The following is a 24,667-nucleotide window of genomic DNA, read 5'->3' as shown; positions in this document are numbered from 1 at the left end:
TGCAAATGTATGTTTCCGTATTTATGTTGAATATGTTTTGCACTATACATAGCCATCCATGCTAATCAAGCTTGCATGGAGAGATGCATGCTAGAAATTGCATTGAGGGAGCACATCGATTTTAGAGCATATGCAGGTTAAAGACATAATTCAAACAGTTAAAAATAGTAAGTGGGTTGGGCAGTGTACATGTTGCTTAAAGTTATAATGGCCGATGGTCAAGAATAATGATGGTGTGCCAGCCAAGAAACAGAACGCATCCTAGAGAACTTCCACCAAGCAGGAGCGATGGATCAGTTCATGTGCATTTGTTAGGGGGATCATCGCTTTGCAGGATCAAGATAGAATAGCGGCAGCTTGTGGAGGCCTTCACGAAACAGTAAGATTTACCAAGGCCTATCATGATTATGACGATTATTTTCAAGTGCTTTGCAGCACTGCTCGTAACAAATTCTACGCCGTCCACCCGTTCCCTGCGCCTCGACAGGGTGATGAAATGTGGCGATGCACCGCCGATGTCGCTGCTGCGCTTTGGCGAGACGTTCGCACTGCTGCTGGATCAGCGGAGCCTGTGCGTGGTGGACGTGCGCTCGGAACGCTGCGTGGGCACGTGGCCGCTGCCCTCGTACCGCCGCTCCAAGCGTGGATCGAGCTTCCTAGCCGGCGAGGCCGAGTGGCTACACGGCTTCAGTGGCGGCAACGACCAGGGTCTTGTGTTTGCCACCAGCATGCCGGACCACAGCATCCACCTGGTGTTTTGGAAGGGTGACGGTTGAGCGCCGAAAAGCAGTGCAGAGTAAGGAAGTGTTGAGCGGTGGCTGGCAGTGGGCGGGGGTAGAGCCATCGGTTTATATCAGCAGTCTCCAACGCAAGCTCTTAACGGCAGTGTGGGGGGGTGGGGTAACCCCTGAAAGGGCTACGGCCGTGTGATGGTGACAGAAGAGTAAGGCAGTTAATCCTCTTAAAAGTAAGGCAGTTAATGTTTTAATAAGCTGACCATACACACCCATGCTCCTTTTAGTAAGCTCAATTATAGCCTGGGGTTCCATATTAAACAAAAGCCATTTGTGCACGTGTGTATGTGTATTATATACGTGCGCACACACACACACAACTATAGCTGTGACTGCTTTTAAATTAATGCGTAATATTAGCATGACCATGTTCACCCTCGTCATAACTGATAACAGTACTCTGCTGATATTTTGCCAATAAGTGAGAAAAGAGGAAGAATGTTGAGGAAGCCAGTTTTCAGGACATGGTGCCAGGGGTCCTCTTTGTCTGTAAGAGTCTAGAAAAAGGCCACTGTCCTCTCTGCATGGTTCACAAGCGTATAATCTGCTGAAAGGCTGCATCCACATTGCAACAGAGGGTGCTGACTTTAGCACAGAGCCAAGCTCGTTGATGGTGCTTCATAATGACGGAACACGTTTTTACTTTATTTTCTCCAGTCATTGCGGTGCCAGCTTCACAGCCAAGTCCGGTTTGACCGAGGATTGCATCGTTCTGGTCTTTGCTAGTAAGGCAACAAAAATGGGGGAAAAAAAAGTATTGGCTTTCTTTCATTGCGTCCGTGTCTTTTTTAATTTAATATATTTTTTATATATGTATATTTAATAGCTCGATAACAGTGAAATAAATTGTACAGTTTATACGGAGTTTATGAGCCAAATAAATATGGTTATTGGCCTGTGGCTAACTGGAAGGCATCAAGTATCACGACTGAGTGAGTCTCTGCATTGCTGCACAGGGGGCATATCGATGTGCAAGGTCACCGGGTGGGGAATCTGGGGAGATTCTGTTTGTTTCCCACCCACCCAAGCAGTAAACATTTGCATAAAGCACACCTTGATCCAGACGGCAAAGCAGACACTCACTACTAGTACGTGCCAGTATCCGTCACACCTCGATAACTGTTTTGGCTGTTCTCTAAATCAGTCTGAATAAAGGCTGGCTGTAATGTTGATTAATTTATTTTTTGAGCATCTCATTTATTTGACACTGTTAACGATCCATAATTTTTTGTTTATTTCACTCGTTACTTTTGGGGGCAGCTGGGCGGAGAGTCGTTGTTTTGCTGCTGTTGAGTGGGTTTATTTTTCCAAGAACTTTTCCATTAATAATATAAACACATCTTCACAATGTCTTGCGGAAACATATTTATGCCTTTAACCGTTAAAGCCCTACTAGACCAGAAGACATGCAGGAGGTCACAGATTTTACAGTTTCAAGGAGAATGTTGCAGATATGATCTGTTAATTGTTAAATTGAAAGTTCCTGAATTGTCAGCGTTATGTAATATAAAACTTGAACACCTGTACAAATAAATGAAAGTCTACTATAGTTTTCTGTTTGTTTTTGATTTATTGATTTAAATGTCATATTTTTGCCTGCCATTCTATAGCCTGCCAACATATTTTGTCAGATGCTTTTTTCCTGGGAACGTTTGAAATGTATAGTCTTAAATATTTCACCAATGTTAAAGGATAAACACCAAAATAAAGCTAAACGATTATATTTTCATCATGCTCAATTTCATTTTTTTGTTCGCAAATTAACTCCGTTTCTGTAGATTCGCATTGTAAAGAAATATTGAAGCACCATTCATTGGGTAATTCAACAAAATCTTAATGCATTTAAGAATGTTGTGTTACTCTTGGTTTTTCCCCAATGAGTAAAATATATTCATAGTTTTGACAATCGCAAATATGAAATGGTTTTGCCATGAATATTACTGGTGTACATTCAGAAAATTATCTGCACTCTGAGATAAATTCACTTACCTTTTCCTGCTTTCACCATTACCTTTTCTGTGCTGCACTCATTTCACAGCCTATACACATTTGTGCTTTGTTATCTGAGTGTACTTTATCTCTCCTGTGCTAAACATGAACAAGGGTAATCGTGTTGGCCTCTCTCTGCCGCAGTATGTAAACATTACTAATGGCAATGCATGCATGCTTTTTTTTACTCTTGGCCAAATCAGCAATCCTCAAGGTTTTGTGCTGGCAGTCTGCTAGTAGCCCGAAAATTCTGTTTGGTGATGACCTGGCAGTTAGTGGTGGAGGGTGTAAAATCTATCTTAATATCCGCAGTGAGGTTGCAACTGTGGTTGCATTACTTTTATAGGAGTTTAAAAATCACTGTTCTGCTTTCCCCGTCTCTGCACATGGCTACGTTTGTTGAGATACGCTTCAGGATACTGCTGCTGCTGCGGTGTAACGGTGAGTACTCAGGACTTGTCGCCGGTTCTGTCTGGCGCAGCAGTTGAAACAATTTGCGAGTTTCTTATATCAACCCACCCTTGACCACCCAACAGTATATTGGGTACAGCACAGTTGATCAGCAGATTGTGTGTGTGTGATATGGCAAAGTGTGAGTTATCGTATCTCTTCCAAGTTGTCTGGCCAGCATGGAAGAGTAGGCCAACTACCCTTTATAGGGCCTCTATCTCCCTCAAGTGGAAGCCCTTCTGCCGCCAGCATTGGCATGAGCAATACATTTATAGCGCTGTACATCTCAGAGTTTATCCGATGTCCATTCAGTCGTGCGCGTTTCCTGAATGTGATGTTGAAAACAAGACTGGTCTCGTGCATGCATGTTGCTTGTTTTAGGCGTTGCTGTAAAGTGCTGAATGAACTATTGGGCACAATGCAACGTAACAACTTGGAGGCTCGTAAAAAAAGTGAGGGGGGGGGGACTACAGCCCTTCTTAACTCGGCAAATACAGGTCGGCTTCAAGCGCTGTGTATTGTTGTGCGTCTTTAACCTGAACATTCATTTTACAGAAAGCATACGATCTGGAACTGAGATGAAATACATCTGAAAGCTCAAGTTGGCTTGCAATGTAGTTTAAAGTAGTTGCGTGTGGCCAAGAGTTGAGAGAGATTTAAAACTAGTCACGAGTTTTATCGTGCCTTTTTCATGTTGAAAAATGCACTGTTACATTTGCTTGTAAAGTTAGGATTCTTATGTTTTGCAGGTAGTTGAGTACTGAAAGCAAATTAATCCAGAACTTCCTTGTAGTAATACATTGAATGATAACATGCTTATTACTAAACACTGCAGTTTATCTTTAGAACGCATCACTAAATGTGTGTATTCATGTACTGTGTACAATTTACTGTGTATCTTACACTGATTAAAAAAATTGTTTAGAGGTACTAGTTTGGATAAATGCTTACATCGTAAGCGTTTCTTGAGCAATTGCGCATATGTAAACCTATTTCTGTGTTTTTAAATTGAATGTCATTTTGTCACAATTTATTTGGCATTATTTACGTACCGGGCGTTGTACACTGCAGACTAAATATTCAAAAAGTCATCCTAATTGTAAGCATTTTTTGTCAAACAGAATTGTTTTGGGGCTCTTGATGTTCTTCCGAGAATATAACAATTACTCATCAACAAGGAACACATTCCTGCGGAGGGAGCTGGTAGGAACGTTGGATTGCTCGGTCAATGGCCAGGGTCAACGGCGGCGTGGTGTATTCCGCAAATATGCCCGACTGAGGGCGGGCACAAGCCGGCGTGAGTAGGTTAAACGTTGAGTTTTATAAGGGCACCACGGGGTGACCAGCCCCTCCCCACCCCTCCCACCCACCCCCCACCCAGCCCTACCCTCCCCACCCTCCCCACCCAGCCCCTCTCCACCCTCCCCACCCAGCCCCTCTCCACCCTCTCCTCTCTACCCAGCCCCTCCCTGCACGACGGACACAATAATCCCCAGTGGCCTGGTGTAACCAGGAGGTTCCTACCATAAACTGAGCGTCTCTTCATCATCCACTAGCGCTGTGCTGTAACTGTCTCTTGTGCAACTTGTTCCTTATTAATAAACCACCCTCTCCTGTTCCATACCCTTTATATGGTGCGGTCCTTTTAAGTGTTAATTAAAATCCTGTTTCTGAAGCAGAGTGCCATAATGCAGCTGGGTTTTAAAACTAATGTTTGGCTTCAGAGGTTGGCAGAACCATTATTTGTCATAATCTTTTTTTCTTTTACGCAATGATATTTATGATATCGTTACTGACTGGTCTACCTGATTTGTGGATGTTGGTAAATTGGGTAGGATGGTAGATAAAAAGGAGCAAATGTGGAAACAGATTTTGAAAAGCTTGTTGATTGCCCAGATATTGAAGGATGTTACCTAGTGATCTAGTACAAAGTGTGGCATTTTGATTCCAGAAACTTAAATAACCTCTCGTTTGAACATGGCTCAGTGAAAATGTAGGCAATTAACACAAACGTTCATTTCTAAGACGCACATAAATTGTATATTTCTGTCTTCATTGCCAAATAAATTACAGTATACCTGTGATGCATAAGCCCAGACAATTATTAGAGTGAATTTTCACATTACAGTAATTATAGTTCCGAATAGGTATGATAGTAGGTTTTTACCCTTTTAACTGGTACAAAACTGACACCTTTATTCAAGGCATCATGTTTGCAATGACCACAACACAAGTAGTCAAAAAAGCAAACAAAAAGAAGCAACTCTGATAAGGATGATAATATGCACTGTCCTTGAAGTTGATTGGCCCACACCCGAGACGGCTTTCTTTAGAGCCTAGTCCCCATTGGTGTAGGGCCAGATGACACCAGAAGGCGTACAACTCAAACACAGTGCAATATCAGAGTATTGAGAGCTCGGGGTAAGCATTTACACTATGAGATCTCTTTTACCAGTGGCAAAATATGATAGTAGGTTTTTACCCTTTTAACTGGTACAAAACTGACACCTTTATTCAAGGCATCATGTTTGCAATGACCACAACACAAGTAGTCAAAAAAGCAAACAAAAAGAAGCAACTCTGATAAGGATGATAATATGCACTGTCCTTGAAGTTGATTGGCCCACACCCGAGACGGCTTTCTTTAGAGCCTAGTCCCCATTGGTGTAGGGCCAGATGACACCAGAAGGCGTACAACTCAAACACAGTGCAATATCAACTTCAAGGACAGTGCATATTATCATCCTTATCAGAGTTGCTTCTTTTTGTTTGCTTTTTTGACTACTTGTGTTGTGGTCATTGCAAACATGATGCCTTGAATAAAGGTGTCAGTTTTGTACCAGTTAAAAGGGTAAAAACCTACTATCATATTTTGCCACTGGTAAAAGAGATCTCATAGTGTAAATGCTTACCCCGAGCTCTCAATACTCTGATATTGCACTGTGTTTGAGTTGTACGCCTTCTGGTGTCATCTGGCCCTACACCAATGGGGACTAGGCTCTAAAGAAAGCCGTCTCGGGTGTGGGCCAATCAACTTCAAGGACAGTGCATATTATCATCCTTATCAGAGTTGCTTCTTTTTGTTTGCTTTTTTGACTACTTGTGTTGTGGTCATTGCAAACATGATGCCTTGAATAAAGGTGTCAGTTTTGTACCAGTTAAAAGGGTAAAAACCTACTATCATATTTTGCCACTGGTAAAAGAGATCTCATAGTCCGAATAGGTAGTTAGGTTTATGCATTTCTGTAGCTATGATCTACTAAAAGCTGTGGTTTTTACCGGGGTTTTTTCACTGCGTATATACGTTTCTGAAAATACTGACTACCAGACACGTTTTCAAATGAGAGCGATTCTAAAGAAGTATGGCCCCTTCACTCATCACGTAAAGGGCTGTTAACGCATCCACACGTCAGCAGGCAGGGTATCTCCTCCAAAGAACGGCACTTTTATTTGTAAATATTCACACAGCACGGGTACCATCAAGGGATACCACGTTGGGGCCTGGAATCAGGTCAGAATGGTGAACCCTGGTATTCTCAGGTGACCAAACTGATCCGTTCATGTACCCAGCCGGCCAAACAATTGGACACGAGTCGCACGGCTGGAGTAGATAGGTCAAGGGCCCTTTGGCAAAGCGGCTGCCAGAAGCTTAGTCGATTATGATGGTAACCTTGATGGTTTCAACAAAACGTATGTGTGTAATGCGGATGCGGGAGGGAGCAAAAAGAAGGTTATCATGTCTAGAAATGTTGCAAATGTAACAAGCGCAGCCTGGTAGAGATATGAATTTCATGTGCATGTTCAGTGTTTTATTTGTAATTGTTAAATGAAAAGTGCGTTAATTTGGTTAAGCAGAATGGGTATTGGTGAGTTCTGGTCTTTGTAAATAAAGCACGATATAGAATAAACGGTAAAATGTTTATTTTGTAAGGTATATAAAGGATAGATGCAAGTGTTTTTTTAATACACTTTTATTTAATTTTTCTTTGGGTCTTTCGGTAAAACCATGTAGAACAAAAAATAATTCTGCGTGACATTACCGAAAGACCCCAAAAATATGAATTCCTACAGTCACGAAAGCTTTATTGTTTGTATAACATTGCAAGACGGGTATCGTGACAATGTTTATTCCCTCAAACCTATGTGAAATAAATTATTTATTCGGCATTATTAAATCATGATTTTAAATAGGCTGCTAAACAAGTGGTGTAAAAAAGGACGATCCACTTGATATTTTTCTGCCACTAAAGTTTCAGAATGTTTCACTTTAGACACCGAGGTTAAATGTGCTTGCTGCACGTGTTCTGGCAATGCAAATAATGGAAGAGAGAAGCTAAATTCATAAAGGGATGAACCACTAAAGGCTGTGGATACCTTTTCCCGATTATACAACTCCTTGTGCTCTTATACTTTGCGTGTTCAGCAGCAGAATCCATTAGGGAATACGGCAGTATAACTCGTGATATTAAAGGGCAGCCTTTATAACATTCAAAGCAAGGATTGGATTTAATGTTTAAGAATTGTACCCCTGTGAGGTAAAAGGTTGACTATAAATTAACAAGGACGGGAGAAGACGCTACCTAAAATCATGCTAAACTAGGGCGCGTGGCAAGGTGGCTGCCTTTTAATGAGCTGCACATCAGACAGGCAGACGATGTCCCGTGGCATTATCTTGGAACACTAACATTGCAACCGCAATCACTCTATGAATGTTGCCAAAAAATATATATTTTACAATTCAAGTTGTCGCCTTGCTGTGTTGGTCACTTGGCAATGCTCGTAGCTCAAACACAAAGCATCAAGAGCAGCAGCAGCACATTCTCCTCTGACCTCGAGAACACGGCGGACTGATTTCGCCGTTGGAATCTCCATCCCAACCCCTAGAAATCAACAGTGACAGCCTTTAACCCGGATGATACCCTCCCCCCCCCCAGAATGAATCACGAAATGTCACTACCACCTTAGACCAAAAAAATTAACCCGTAAAAACAAAGTTTTTCACTATAAATCCTTTATATGCGTGGCGGCTAGAGTCCTCTCGTCCTCTGGCTTGAGATGGCTGCCACCTATGGGTCAGATGATTGTCTGCCAGCATTAAGCAATTGGTAATTAAATATTTAAAAAAAATTCCCTAAGCAGTGTAAAATTTTGGAAAAAAATTTTCACGAACATTAATTGTCACGCACAACGAGTCTGTGTGGAAAATGTCAGCTCGATTGGATCACGGGACGTGGGTTAAAAAACGACCGAAAGATTTGCACGGTCGTAAGCAAGCAAGCACGCAAGCACGCAAGCAAGTAAGCAAGCGAACTTAATATAAAGGATTTTAAAAAAGCAGCCTCGCCTTCAGAATTTGCCTCGAATAGAGGAAATTGCCTGTGGGCGTTGTCTGAAAACTAGTCAGGGCAACGTGGGGCAATGGTGCCCACTCACCACAGATATTGGCCCTCCGTGCTCGTACACACGCCAGCCGAGCACTGCTCTCCGCTGTGTTGGGGGCAGCCCTCCACACGAGATCTCTCCACGCTCGCTCAACGTCGAAATCCGCCTTCTGTGTCTGGGAGTTTAAACGTGTGACACCTGTAAAATGATAATTGGTTTTATACCCTTCTATCTGGCAACAAAACTGACACCTTTTTTACAAGGAGTCATGTTTACATAGACCACAATACCTGCAGTCATAATGCAAACAAAAAACATAGCTCTGATAATGTGCACTGTCCTTGAAGTTTATTGGTCCACACCCGAGACAGCTTTCCTTAGAGCCTAGTCTCACATGGATTGGACCAGATGACGCCAAAAGGCGCACATTATCAGAGTTATGTTTTTTGTTTGCATTATGACTGCAGGTATTGTGGTCTATGTAAACATGACTCCTTGTAAAAAAGTTGTCAGTTGTGTTGCCAGATAGAAGGGTAAAAAACCAATTATATTTTTTACTGGCAAATGAGGTTCCAAACCTGTAAAATGGTTCAGGAACACCTTGTCCAATCCAAGTGGGGGCAGGGTGGGGTGGGGGAGAAATTCCTGAACGGGGCCTCATTTCGCGCTGATGCATGATGGGACAGCTTCGATGGGCAGCACTAACATCCCGAACGAGAGCCTCCGTCACCGACTCCCACTTGGAAGGATCCTTCTTGGATTCGAGAGCAGTGCTCCACCATTCGCCACAACCGAAGAGTTCATGGTCTATGCGGTCATTGTCTGCACGAGTAGACAATGAAAGGCGACCAGCGGATCCTAAATCCAACCAGGGCACCGGCTGCATTGACAATTCCCCCACTAGCACTATTCATTTTAACACGTAGGCTTTCGCGACCAATATTATTCATAATCAACGTTTTTTGGTTTAGATCGCGTTATTTATAAATGTGCTGCTCTATTTAAGACTGGGAGCCAGAGCAGAGCCTCACCATTCTGGCGAATTGCCCGATGATGCTGGATGCAATTACCAGCGAAATGTCGTACTCAAAAATTGTAAATGTTGTGGTTTCACGCTTCAACAAACCGGTGGGCTAAAGCAGTGAACTATTTGTCTTTTGTCAACGTGACACTTTTTTTTTACTGATTGGCCGTGTCGGGTGGTGGAGGGTTACGACACATTTATAAATAACGCGATCTAAATCCAAAAACGTTGATTATGAGCACTATTCATGGTCGACATCACAGACATCCACAACATCACCGGTGCAGTCATCGCGTGGCTCAACAACGTCGACATGAGCACACACAAAGGTCTTGCTGATCACCATCCACCACCACCGCCACCGCTATTCTAAGGCGCTCCATTTAGCGGCATTGCATTCTGATATTTGGACAAGGAACACTCGCAAATCGAAGGGCAGAATAATGAAGTGGTTTTAGTCTCTTTAGTGTTTCATGAGCTGATCTGTGAGCAGTGCCACAGTAGTCGAACGGTGGTAGACTGATAGCTTCTACAATTTGCAGGCGCTATCGAATGGGGAAAACAATGTTTGTTTCTGTATTTTTAACAAACGTATTTTTGATTAGAGTTTCGTTGAGATGTCATCAATATTGGGTTGGAATGTAAGTTTCGAATCAATCAGTAAACCCAAGTATTTGAAGCACTCTGTTCAATGATGTTGTTTCTGATATCCGTAATAGATGAATGGAATGAAACTGGATTTGTGTTTAAGCTGCACGCTTTTATTTTGTGATCCAGGTCAATGTACCTCAGTACGAGTAGCGTTCCCTTTATTTGTTTTACTGTCCCTTGTGTTCTGCACACAGGCGAATACTCAATACTTGTTTGCAGTGTTGGTATGAATTAATCATATCCTTTCATAGGTTCACCTCTAGGTTTTGGCTGTACGTTTTTATTAGCGTAGCATGCACCGAATAGCACGTTTATCATCATTGTCCGTCTTACTGCAATCTCTGTCCTCTAACCCTGCCTGTCTCCTTTTTGTTTGTCTATGTTTCTCTTGCTGTCTTTCGTTCCGTCTCCCTGACTGTCTTTTTAAATCATTTATATTAAGTTCACTTGCTTGCGCACTTACGACCGTGCAAATCTTTCGGTCGTTTTTTTAACCCACTTCCCGTGATCCAATCGAGCTGACATTTTGCACACAGACTCGTTGTGCGTGACAATTTATTTGCGCGAAATTTTTTTTCTATAACTTTACACTTTTTAGGAATTTTCTTTTTTATATTTAATTACTAATTGCTTAATGGTGGCAGGCAATCATCTGACCCATAGGTGGCAGCCATCTCAAGCCAGAGGACGAGAGGACTCTATCTGCCACGCATATAAGGGATTTATAGTGAAAAACTTTGTTTTTACGGGTTCATTTTGTATTCGTCACTTTGTGTCTCCATATGTTTGCCTCTCTCTCTTTCTCCCTCTGCTGCTATATTTTTACGTCTGGTCTGTGTCTATCGCTCTCCGATTTCCTTATTTTCCCTCTCCCTCCATCTGTAGCCCTTGTGTTTCTCTGTCTCTCTGTCTCCCTCTGTCTCTTTGTCTCTCAGGCACCTTGTCCTGTCCTGCTTTGTCTCTTGATGTATCCACCTATCTCCGTCTCATCTCTGTTTCTCTCTCGTCTCTGTCTTATATCCCTCTGTCTCCACTCTCGCACTCACCATGTGCTTACAAGGTGAGATTTGGGTTTTTTTGCAGCTCCCTTCCCCTGCGCTCCCATCTTTTCTTCCAACACCATGTTTACGTGGCCATGTTGGCCCATAGTGAGTCACTTTTTTTCTTCCCTAGATTTGGCCAGAGACTAAAGAACAGCTTGAATTTGGCCAGCATTTGAAACCGATATTTGGTACATCCCTAGTTTAAACATGAGCCTGCGGAGCGGTTTTGTTTCTGTTATGATGATTTTTCCCATTATTTACAGAATCGATCTTTGGAACAGTGCAGGATATTTTGCATATATGTTCAGTATGTTAGCTTCTTTGGACTGGGGCTTGGCTGACTTGATGGCCAGCATATGACCAGGCCCTACCCCTCCTTAACAACCCTACCTGTTCTGTCACCATAACTACACCAACGCATTTCATAACCCCACGATGTATTGCAACCATTGTTTGTACAATATGAGAATTGTTGTAAAGCGCCTTGGATGTACAATTTGAGAATTGTTGTAAAGCGTCTTGGATGCAGGCGCTGTATATAGATAATATGAAACATTGCGCGGGGGGGAATAAACTGCAAAATCGACAATGTATAGGCATGGTGGTGGCTGTAGGCCAGAACATGCGAGCGGCAAGAGCAAGAAAGGTTTCAGCCACGTACCGAGATTTCTATGGAAGCAGAGCAAACAGTTACTGGCACGTGTCCCCATGGGCCACGATTGTAAGAGGCTCAGAGGGGAAGGTTTGTTTTTTTTGGCTGGCGGCGAATGCGATGTTGTATGTGCCTTTGCTGACCTAAAACTGTCTGCCTGGTACGACTTTCTTTTGAAAGGATTTAATTGAAAATTTCCCATATTATCTCATTGACTCTCGTGGCTTAATGCACGCAGATTAAAGTAATTGAAAAGAGTTACTTCATTATTTCCCGTTTCCCGATGTAATACGTGTTAATGGATTGTGGCAGGAATTTATGATCTTAAAAATTCACTTTTTCCCCCATCCGTTGGATGAACAGCTGGAGAATAATGTCTGGAGCCCTTATCTAAATAATTGTGTTGGCCCACACACGGGTGGGCGTGTGTTAAAGGGACTCCTGCAATGGAATAGAATCGTGGCAATAATGGTGGCGATAGCTGTAATGCTTATGACATTAATGGCTCCTGGGGCCAAATAATTATCCAACCCAACTCGTTCTCAACAGCAGATTGCAGTTTTCACTTACCATTGTTATAACCATTGATGGGGTGGCATCAGGCAGTGTGCGTAAACAGAACAGGATTGGAATGCTGTCTCACTACAAATGTGAGACTGCTTGTTACATACGTGGCAGTGTATGTGCTAGCAGTCAGAACTGAGCTCATATGGCTTGTTGATGCTTCTAAATTAGGAAATAATTTTAAAGGTAATTGGCAACAATTAATTATAGATAATGTAACATTTACCCTTTCTATTGCCGTACAAGCTTAAACCACTTAAACTGTTCACAAGGCTTAGGATTCAACAATAAATTGTTGCAAATACTTTCAACTTAAACTGTGTCCATGTGTCTTTGTGTAAATCTGTGTATGGGGAGGGGGGAGCAGTGAGTAGTGGCACTCTGCTACGAATTGCAGCGTCCTAAGTTTTATTCCTTGCCATGGCCAATGTCATCCACGTGTGTTAGTCTTACATGAGTATCTGGCGTGGTGTATAAACACTGGGGAGATAAAGATGTCTGGTAGAAAACTAATTGTATTTTACCAGGTAAAGCCCACGAAGCTATATTAGCTCTTTTACTGGTAGGAACCTCCTGGTTCCACCTGCCCACAGGGGATTATTGTGTCCGTCCGTCGTACATCCAAAAATGGGAGAGGTGGGGCTGGGTGGAGAGGGGAGGGGCTGGGTGGGGAGGGTGGGGCTGGGTGGAGAGGGGAGGGTGGGGAGGGGCTGGGAGGGGAGGGTAGGGCTGGGTGGGGGGTGGGAGGGGTGGGCTGGGTGGGGAGGGGTTGGTCACCCCGTGGTGCCCTTATAAAACTCAACGTTTAACCTACTCACGCCGGCTTGTACCCGCCCTCACAGTCGGGCATATTTGCGGAATACACCACGCCGCCGTTGACCCTGGCCATTGGCCGAGCAACCCAACGTTCCTACCAGCTCCCTCCGCAGGAATGTGTTTCATAAGCGACCTGGCCCCAAATGATAGCCCAACGAAGCGGTTTATCACGTGGAAATTTCCATCAGCTAAATACTCTAAACATGTTTCTAAATTTGGAGGAAAAAAAAACCGGAGGGTCCAGAGAAAAATATGCGAACTTCAACTATACACAGCCGTCAGGTTGATGATCGAATCCCACGGCCTCCTGTATACCAGGCGAGGTAGTTAACATCTCCTAGCCAACGCGGGGGTGGTGTGTCCCACACCATACCTGCCTCCTTGTGCACAGTGACTGCCGAAACAGATACACTGTTGGGGCAAGAGCTATCAGCGAGCATGTGTTGGCTGTACAGGGGATCTTTGTACATCTGTCTGTGAGTTGGCTTGAGGGAATATGTTAATCTGCAGTGAAGGTAACACGAGTGTCAATGTTCTGCTGTGTGCACGGGGTGTATTTTTTATAGTAATTTAAATTTGGAGTGCGGCAGTGGTTTCACGCACTCCTCTTTGGACTCGCCGACCCAATTATATTTCCGGCCACTCCTGACATTCGTGGCAAGTGATACGTGCACTGACTGGTATTGAGTGCCCAAATCACCATCTCACTTCTGACCAGCATGATGGTGAAGTATGGTTAAACAACCCCCCGCCCCCATGACCAACACAGCCTGGGGAAGGCCTTCATCCAGCAACGGATTGACAGAGGGTTTTAATGCTACATGCCAATCAGGCAAATAAAATATCTCGATTTTAATTTCAGTTTGAAGCGAGCCCTTTTTTTTCTCGTATCAAATTCTCTCGTCGCCACTGTCACACAAGCCCGCTGTGCTGCAGCGTGCCAATGTTCAACATTTTACGTGGGTCGTAGGTATTGATTTATTTCGTTTTCACGAGGAAAGAAACCGAGCGTTGTGTGAAAGTGCCGAGTTGCCACGGCCACTATTTGCAACGAGCCTGCATTCTTGTAATTCGCATTTTCGTGCGTTATTTTCATTCGCATCTTCCTGCGTTGCTCGTGCCTTGTTATTCCTATCCCCTGTCTAACTGCCGAGTGAAGGGCTGAAACTGTATCCGTTAAATTCCCAGCAGTTTCTATGGATGCTGTGATGATGCATCAATTCAACAATGCCCATCGTTTCAGCAATGTCTTAAACTCATGATATATTAGAGGTCGCAACCGGGTACCCGATACCCGTACCCTACCTGATACACGGCTACCCGTACCCGGCCGGGTACGGGTACGGGTAGCCATTTGCGACTCTGGTGCGGCCGGGTACGGGTACGGGTAGGCCGTGAGTCACTGGTGAGTAACCGTTTGTCACTCATTTCGGGCAGGGTACGGGTAGGGAACGGGTACCCGTACGTGTACCCATTTGCGACCCAGGTGCGGCCGGGTATGGGTACGGGTAAGGAATCAAAACCTGTTTGCGACCTCTGTGATATATGCATTGAATTGCGTGCGAATCAATGCTTTTTCAATCCATGCGTTGTACCGGCCCGAAACGTTAAACAGTCAGCAACGAACAGCGTTTTATAGTTATACCAGATAAGAGTCTACACGATTCTTGAATTGAGCCAAGACAAGCGGAGAGGGTGGGAGGGATTCCCAAAGTCGGGCAGCGCAAAGGGAGTAAGCGAATAGAGAGATGTGATATGAAACTTGAAACTTGATCCTGCAGTGTGGTGGTTGAACACAGCGTGGATGAACAGAGTGTGGAGTTTACGAAGCTGTCTGTTAGACCGAGTCCTCAACACGGGTGGAGGATCAATGAGTGGATTGCATCGTGTGGTGCAGTGGCGCTGTGGTGAGCACATTGCACTATAAACCCCGGAGTGTAATTGCCTGCTATCGCTCACTTCAGAAGTGAGTGATTCCTCAAATAGTCCTGGATCTCTTCCCCACTTCATCAAACCCGCACTGACCAGCGTGCTTAAGGGGCCGTCCATAAATGACGTCACGCGATTTTAGACGATTTTTGACCCCCCCCCCCCCCTTCGTCACACGGCGTCACAAAAAGTCAGACCCCCCTCATATATGACGTCACAAAGCTCTGCCTCGCCCCCCCAATTTTTTTTAACATGCTTCAAATCGCTTTAAACTATTGTCATTGTAGTGTGTATTTAATGCGGCGCTGCACTCTGATGTTGTAGAAGAAAACATTTATTATAAAGTTTATTAATTAAGTAGAACGTGTTGTCTATATTTATTTAAAGTTGCGCATTTTCACGTGACGTCACATTTTCCACCCCCCCCCCCTCGTCACACATCGTCACAAATGTCTGACCCCACCCCCCAGGTGTGTGACGTCATTTATGGACGGCCCCTTAATATGTTCAAACGACTCGCAACTCGTGTAACTCGCACGCAGTGGAAAGGCCTTCATCCAGCAGTGGATTGACAATACAATGTTCTTGAAAGCGAAGTAGGATTGAGCCTGGATCGCGTTTGGATCAGTGGTTACCATCGATATAAAAAACACGTTTGTCATCGGCCTATGGGATACATGGACGGGTAGCAGAGGGCAGTGCATCAGCATCCGTTATTGTACTCTACTATGGTCTCGCATCTATGGCTCCTTGCCTTGGCCAATCTTGACCGACACGGCATGGGGAGGACCTTCATCCAGCAGTGGATTTACAGAAGAGCGAAACACGTGACAACTGTTTGTGTTACACTATGAGACACTTCCTTTACCAGTGGCAAGATATAGTAATAGGTTTTTACCCTTTCAACTGGTACAAAAGCTGACACCTTTATACAAGGCATCATGTTTGTTTGCAATAACCACAACACAAGCAGTCAAAATGCAAACAAAAAGACACAACTCTGATAATGATAATGAAGATGTCTCAGTGTAAATGCTTACCCCTCAATACTCTGATAGTGTGCTGTTTTTGAGTTGTACGCCTTATGGCATCATCTGGTCCAACACCAATGGAGACTAGGCTCTAAGAAAAGCTGTCTCGGGTGTGGACCAATCAACTTCAAGGACAGTGCATATCATTATCATTATAAGAGTTGTTTCTTTTTGTTTGCATTTTGACTGCTTGTGTTGTGGTTATTGCAAACATGATGCCTTGTATAAAGGTAGATTTGAAGCTTTCGTGACTTCAAGGATTCATATTCTTAGGGTTTTTTTCGGTAAAGTCACGTAGGTAAAAAAATATAATTAATAAAAGTAAAATTTAAAAAAATACTTTTATTTATTTTAATGTTTTACCTACGCGACTTTACCGAAAAAACCCCTAAGAATTTGTATAAAGGTGTCAGTTTTTGTACCAGTTGAAAGGGTAAAACCCTACTACTATAACTGTTTGTGTGTAATAAGCAGAGGTGGGACAAAGTCATTGTTATGCAAGTCCAAGTCGAGTCGCAAGTCATCAAATTCATGACTCGAGTCTGACTCGAGTCCAAGTCACATGACTCGAGTCCACATCTCATAGGTGGGACAAAGTCATTGTTATGCAAGTCCAAGTCGAGTCGCAAGTCATCAAATTCATGACTCGAGTCTGACTCGAGTCCAAGTCACATGACTCGAGTCCACACCTCTGGTAATAAGGTTGTATGACGACTGCCATCGACCACGAGAGGCCACCGCATTCACAGCGGTGTTCAACCATTTTTTAAAAATATATTCTTTGGTTCTTTCGGTAAAGTCACGTAGATAGAAAACAACAAAATTAAAAACCCAAAACTCACGTTTCGATCGCAACACGAGCGGTCGTCAGACGGAGAGAAAGAATATTCATTCCTGCAGTCACGAAAGTTTAAAATATTTTTTATTTATTAATCGAATACGCAACAACTCATCGACTCCACTTTCCCACGGTGGTCAGTTGCCACAGCTTCATCCAGCCACGGACCCCACCGAGCGAGCAATGCTGTGTTGTGCTGTGTGTTTACTGAACGATTTCAGCAGTGTGGGAAGATGGCTACTGACGGCGGCTGTAGCTGATGAGGAAGGCGACTTCGTGGAGAGCTGGGATTAACACCCCCCCCCCCACACAGTTAAGGGAAGGGGCGCGCGCTTTGATGTTGAGATTTGTATAGCAGAGGACAAAGCCGGACCACGAAACGGGACTCTAAAAGTGCGCACCGCCACACGATTCTCCCCTAACAGCGCGTTACTATAAGCATGTTGTATCACCGTGTCGTTGGCAAGCAATCTGGCAGTTGGCACATTCGAATTGTTTCTTCCGCTTGTTTTATTATTAACCTCATCTGTTTTTCCATTGTCAAGGGATTCCTTGTAGATTTACATTTGGGAGTTTAGCCGCGAGGGTTATCAGCATTTGGAAAGAAAGTGGCACGCTAGTCGAAAAGACATTTTATCTACCGGACCTAATGTACAAAATAGTGTATTTGTATTGGTAGGCATAGTCCATATTCTTAAAATTAATAAAAGTACTTTTATTAATTAAAATGTTTTACCTACGTGACTTTACCGAAAACCAAAGAATATGAATCCTTGCAGTCACGAAAGCTTCAAATCTAGAACTCATAGTCCACTGATGTCAAATGTCGTCGCCATAGAGTGGCAGTAATCCATGTGAAGATAAAACCCGAAAACCCAAGTGCAGGAGAATGCAGGTGAACTTGTGTTTTGGTTGTTCAGGACATCTCACGTGGATGTCCCCTCATTGTTGGAGAAGCACGACAACTTTACTTACATAAGACAAACTCAAAACACCTCCTTTGGTTAATTTTAGATGATAAAGTACAGTTTTCTGCTGTATAGATGGTTTAGAAACCGACATAACAAAGGTGATTTCATAAAAATTCACACAAGTCAACATTGCAACTTTTATTTTTGGTACTGTTTGCAAAATTGACGATTACTAGTCGTGACGAGATGCATGGTTTGTATAGAAGGTATCTCTACAAATGATGGTCACTGCTGCATTGGACTCAAGGTCCTTTCGCTGGGGCCTTGAGACCACGACAGCAGTTTTTACCCCCAAATCTAACCATGCACACGCATTGCGATTACAGCGTTTATAAAAGCAGATCCTAATAGTAGGCGAAACTATTTCACGCATCTGTGTCAGGCGCCACAAGTCCACTGGGCAGCACCTCGTGACACGCAAACACGCAAACGAATGACCGCAAGGTTCCTTTCCCCACAGCGGACGCCGTCCTTCTTGTGGTGACACCCCTGCCGCCTGTTTCACAGCTCTGCCGCATTTATAATAAATTCCTCTTACACCGACGGCCGAAAAACCGCACCGCAGTGCAAGACAGTTCAGTGGCAGGCATCCCCAGCAACGAGCAGCACCGGCAGCCAAGAAGCCGGAGGATGGGGTCATTTAGTACCTTCCGAGAAACAAGCGTGCTTGATCACACCCACCCACAATATCTCAAGGGCCATGTGCGTCTTGTTCTGATGTGTGCGCCGCGTCTCAGCCAACGGCACTTTTGTTGTTCTAGATTTGAAGCTTTCGTGACTGCAAGGATTCATACTCTGTTTTTTTTCGGTAAAGTCACGTAGGTAAAAAATAAAATAAATGAAAACAACTAAATAAGATTAATTAAAACAAATACATTTAATTGTTTTCATTTATTACGTGACTTTACCGGAAAAAAAAACAAAGACTACTTTTTGTTGTTGTTGTTGTAGTTGAGCGAGCTAAGAGTGCCGGTGTCTCTCCGACTCAGCTTTGTGGAGAGATTTGTGCCGTTATTCTTCCCGGCACGAGTGGTGTGTTCCAGGGTGTTGGCGACAGAGATGAAGGGGCATGGGCGCGTGGTAAAACCGTAAACCATTAGCAAGTGAGGCCGTGCTGGTGAGATTTACTTGGGTAGATATGTGAAACTTGGTTACTCTATTCTTTGGGTCTTTCGGTAAAGCCAAATTATAAAATAATAACAATATCACGACGTTTCGATCGCAACACAAGCAATCGTCGTCAGGTGAACAATATAGCGGGAGAGCTGCTGAGAATTTATGCATGACCTGTGCTGATCCTAGCACTTCCATGCCTCGAGGTGAAGCTTCTGATTGGTGTTGGAAAAGTGACTTTTAACTGTGAAAATGCATTTCCCCAGGCATGCTGAGACTATCACTGTGGTGCAAACTATGTCCTTATTATGTCCACCAGCTGCAGACCTGTGATAGCAGCGAGTAATAGGTGTTAGATTATTGTTAGAGTTAAAATTAGGATTAATTCAAAAATTCATTTTAGACTGGTTCGCAAAGGTGGGTTCAGGGTTACTGACAATATAAAGACAAGTGTTGGTCTCACTAATTAAGTTAGATTATTGTTAAAGTTAAAATTAGGATTAATTCAAAAATTCATTTTAGTCTGTTTGCAAAGGTGGGTACAGGTTTACTGACAATATAAAGACAAGTGTTGGTCTCACTAATTAAGTTAGGGTTCATTGTCATCATTATTATCATCACCCATTGGTCGCTGGCAGAAATGCTTTGTCACAATTCATCTGACTTCTGCACTTGAATGGATCTTATTCGTCCATCTCCCGTGGCGGTCACACTCAGAGGCACATTATATCCTTTGGTTGCCTTTCCATCACCAGGATTTACTACTGGCAACTATCTAATCGACATAGTTTTGCCGAAGCCCCACTAACTTTATGTAACAATGTCTCCATTTTTCGTTTGTTCCCTGACCCAAAAAATGCATGGTTGGGGCAAAAAAGACAAAGATCCCCCATATAGCTTTAACAGCCCTTTGGGCCAAGTGCTGTTAGTGAGCACCTATTAAGGCCCGCACAGCACACGATGTGGCCAGCACCACGCCGGCTGCTTTCTTTCCCCAGTGCTAATGTTTGCACACTGCACCAGGTACTCATTTTAAGGCTGCGTTTACCTAGTGGAGTCCCTGGACAGGTTCAGATAATCATCACCGATGTTGGCCATGAGCGGGAATTGAACTCGGGCCGGCGCGTTCGTAGCGCAGTGCGCTTGCCACTCTCCGTGGTTTAGAAAACGTGCGGTCAATCGGCGTGCATTTGAACTTGGACCGGGTTTGAGCTGCAGCTTCCTTGCAGATTTTGTTATCTTTGTGGGCACACGCGCGAGTGTGCCTGGGTGTTTTCAGAATATCACAACACTACTGCAGTTTTCTCAGGCCCGCGGTGTTTTGAAAGCGTCGCACGCGATGTGCACGACGGTGCCAAATGCCGCCACAGGATGGGAGCAAGGTCCGGCCTTGGGTTACCCCGTTCTTCTCTGCGTGTGAAGCTTTAAGCAAAAACGCTTTTATATGCCGCCAACTTCGGACGCTTTCCGGTGTGCTCACGATTTTCTAACTGAACCAAACGCGCACCACTGCATGCGATCGTGCCTGTGACGGGTTGGCGCAGCCCTTTTCTCTACGGAATAATCCACGGTGTCTCGGCCTCGCTGTGCGCTGCGTTGCACCACTATCCGAGTAGTTAACCTCGCATTCAATAAACCTTCAGAGCCAGGGTGAACATCTGACGCCAACGTATTTAATGGATTAAACGAGGTAAAACTGATGGAAAACACAACACAAAATACAGCATCTGTTAATACTTACAATATCAATACAATGAATGAACACTGCAGCATCATAACATTGTCTTAGCTAACATGAATCTCAACAATAGGTCCTAGATGGACCAGGCACCTACATTAGCACTGATTAGCTATACAACAAGAGAAAAGGTCACTTTATATAATCACCATACTGCAGCCTATATACTGAACTGTGGATGAGATACTTCTTCATCCTTGCTACGTCGACCTGTCATCCACTGGGATGTGTTTAGGGGTGACTGCGAAATTCAACCCTTTAGCTAGTACCAATTTTAGGCTGTCAGAAATTGGGATGTTACTATGATTGATGACAATCTTGTTAACATCTAACTTTTTAGCGTGTGGCTCTGGCTTCTTTTTTTACACTACCTGGCCGGGTACGGGTAGGGTACGGGTAACGGCCGGGTACGGGTACCTGTTTGCGACCCTGGTGCGGCCGGGTACGGGTAAGGAATCAAAACCCGTTTGCGACCTCTGGTACCAATTGCTGTGAGATGGAACAAACGCTGAACAAATTGCGCAAAGAAGCAAAGGCGGGCGCGCACCCTTGGAATTAGACTGAGAGACAATAGGAGGAGCACGTGGATCAGGAAACAGCCACCGCATTTACTTTTAAGGAAAGTGGGCCTCGTCAGGACGTGTCCCTCGAAGGCGCAATAACCCAAGCATGAAGCTGGCGACGGAATTGCAGCCAAAAGAGAAAAACAGCCAAGAGGGCGACCTGCCACGGAGATGGAGCGACGAGATGGGCTTGTGGACGGTAGTGAGATGGGCTACGTCTTCACGAGGCCATATGTGATGGCGGCAGCAGGGGGAAGGCTTCCATCCAGCAGTGGATTGATTATGGACACTGCTGACGATGACACTTTTTGGAAAACCCAACTTGCATGTAATGACGATTGTTCATTACCAGGGTTATTACAGTATTTTTTTTCTACGTGTAATGCTTTTCTCCAGTTTTACAAAGTATGAATAATTTATATGTTGTTAACTTTTGTAATAGCTGTGTAACAGCTGAGATTATTGTTGTCAAGTGTATATTGAAGTTCAGTCGTATATAATGAGAATTTTAGTTAATTATGTTTAATATTTATTATTTTATTATTTCCCTTCTACGTGACTTTACCGAAAGAACCAAGAATAGAAAAATGATAGTCTTATTGAACATCTCTCACCGTCATTTAGTTGCAAGTGCAACGAGCTCGTAGGACATTCATTAATCAATCAATTACTGTATTTATTAAGTGGCACTTTCGTGTATTTTACAATGCCTTAGCCTGGGGCATCTCCACATCAATGTTCAAATTTACAGGAAATCTCAAACTAAATCATGCTGCCCGTAAACGCATGATAAACTACATGATGGATACTCTTAGTTCTTTCGGTAAAGTCACGTAGGTAAAAAATGAAATTTTAATTAATAAAAAATAAAAACAATAAAATATTTTTTTTATTTTTTAATAAAATATTTAATTGTTTTTATTTTTTATTAATTTTAATTTCATTTTTTACCGAAAGAACTAAGAGTATGAATCCTTGCAGTCACGAAAGCTTCAAATCTACATGATGGATCACTGTCGGTTACCACATTCTCTTCGCATTCTGGCGGGGCATTGCCTACATCTGCATCGGAGCCGGAGGGACATTTCTCATCCGTTTCCTTCGTCGTGTTTTTGTTGTTTTGATTATATGATTGCGTACGAGAGTCAAAAGCAGCATACGGATGTTCCCCAAGAAGAGAGTTTTCAATCAACGTATTCTGCCAGCTGTGACGTAAAACATCAGAAACTTGGTCACTAAAATTAATAATAAATGGAACAGCATCTGAGAGGTGTGCAATCCAGCAAAGACAGATGCACGATATTATTTACTCTTAAGACCGTGCTAATAATGCTAATTTATAACGCGCACAATTTTCACTTGTCTGTAGGCAGCGAATAGAATATCAGCCAAATGAGTGAATACCACCAAGGGCATGATGATCTCGCCCACCAACGAGATGGAACAGTGGGATTTCGTGCGTGTGCCGGACTATGTGGGATGGTTTACGGTGTGGGGATGCCTTCAACCAGCAGTGGATAGAGAGAGTCCGGTAATGATTCTAGATTTGAAGTTTTCGTGACTGCAAGGATTCATACTCTTTGTTTTTTTCGGTAAAGTCACGTAGGTAAAAAAATTAAATAAATAAAATCATGACGTTTCGGGCACAACACAAGCGTCCTTCTTCAGGTGGGGACAACTTAGCGCAAGCACACCGCTTAAGTGTGTCGGCAATGATTTACTTCGCAAGAACATGATGGTGACCACGGCGATGATGGCTGAATCATTATTGACCTGCGCCGGCATTCGAGAATACGGAGGCTGTGTTCTGTTCGCGAGACCGGCACTCACTACAGCCACGGTAATTCAACAGAGGAAGGCGTGAAAATGTTAATTTACGAAGTCAGCATGCCTGCTAGGGGCGTTTCCCTCATCCACCCAGCGCCTTCTTAGCCCCCTCCCACCTTGTTGAGCCACTTCTTGGTCACAGAAGCAGAAAGAGGTGGTTTTAATTTGATCATTTAAACATCACCAGGGAGTTAAATGTTGGTTGGAGCGAAGCGGAACTGAAGGACGTGACGGTGATTAAAGTTCTTGCCTTACACGCGGCCCCTTCCACTCCCTCGCCTCCGAAGCAGCACCCCCACACACCGTGCCTTCTCATTCGCACGGTTGGTTTCGTACGGTGCGAATGAAGTTCGACATTCGGACATACACAAAGCCTCCCTCTCCGCCTCTCGTTCCTTTCGGGTTTGCTCCTGGTGCTGGTTGCGCGGGGCAAAGCTGGAAATAGTCGCGCATTCACCTTCTTGAATTTACTTCTCACCTGATGACGGTTGTTTGTGTTGCAATCGAAACGTCGTAATCTATTTTTTTTTCCACGTGACTTTACCCAAAGAACCAAGGAGTAATTCATCACCATCTCGTCGTCGATGCCCTCAATGGGTTTAAAAATAAAAGGTAGAAAACCATCGTGGCTGTACACTCACGATGGTTATCTAAATTATTCAGAGGACACGGACGAGATTAGTTATTTCTGAGTTAATGGGTGACACTCTCTGACACTCCTCGAAATTGTGGTTGATCGGGGGGGGGTGTATCTTACAGCGACGGTTTTCACATTCCACGTGGGCCCTCTCTTCCTAAGCCTCCAATGTCGCTGGCCACGTACTGGGGATTGACCCCCAACTCGCCGTGCGCTCTTACAATGGCAGCAGTGTTTGACGTCTTAGTCATGGCCAGTTCTCAAAGTGCGGCGATTTATTTAAACAAACAAACCAAAAAAAAATCACCATATCGACGCCTTTGTTCACGTGCGAACATTTACTACTCAAGTCCTTGAATATTTTCAAAAACAATGGCTCCAGGAGTTGAAGCTCTCGTTCAACTCGTTGCTGCTGTTGCTGCTGTTGTTGCTGCTGTTGCTGCTGCTGTTGCTGCTGCTGTTGTTGTTGCTGCTGTTGCTGCTGTTGTTGCTGCTGCTGTTGCTGTTGCTGCTGCTGCTGTTGTTGCTGCTGCTGCTTGTTGCTGCTGCTGTTGTTGCTGCTGCTGTTGTTGCTGCTGTTGTTGCTGCTGTTGCTGTTGCTGCTGCTCTGATGTTGTAGGAGAAAACATTTATTAAAAAGTCTATTTAATTAAGT

General features: G+C 43.8%; 1 protein-coding gene across 1 annotated transcript in view; it reads left to right on the top strand.

Moving 5' to 3' along the window:
* FBXW2 (F-box and WD repeat domain containing 2) overlaps nucleotides 1-4,610 on the top strand; it is a 130,576-nt gene extending 125,966 nt beyond the window's left edge. Inside the window, exon 8 of the mRNA XM_078865527.1 lies at nucleotides 488-4,610. Within this exon, the coding sequence (XP_078721653.1) occupies nucleotides 488-776 (289 nt within the window). The 3' untranslated portion in view covers nucleotides 777-4,610. The remainder of the gene's footprint in view (nucleotides 1-487) is intronic.
* The last annotated feature ends 20,057 nt before the right edge of the window (nucleotides 4,611-24,667 follow it).

Source organism: Lampetra fluviatilis, chromosome 20, assembly GCF_964198595.1.
Source record: "Lampetra fluviatilis chromosome 20, kcLamFluv1.1, whole genome shotgun sequence".
Lineage (NCBI taxonomy): Eukaryota > Metazoa > Chordata > Hyperoartia > Petromyzontiformes > Petromyzontidae > Lampetra > Lampetra fluviatilis.
Note: the sequence above shows the minus strand (reverse complement) of the source record. Positions and strands in the feature narration are given on the sequence as shown.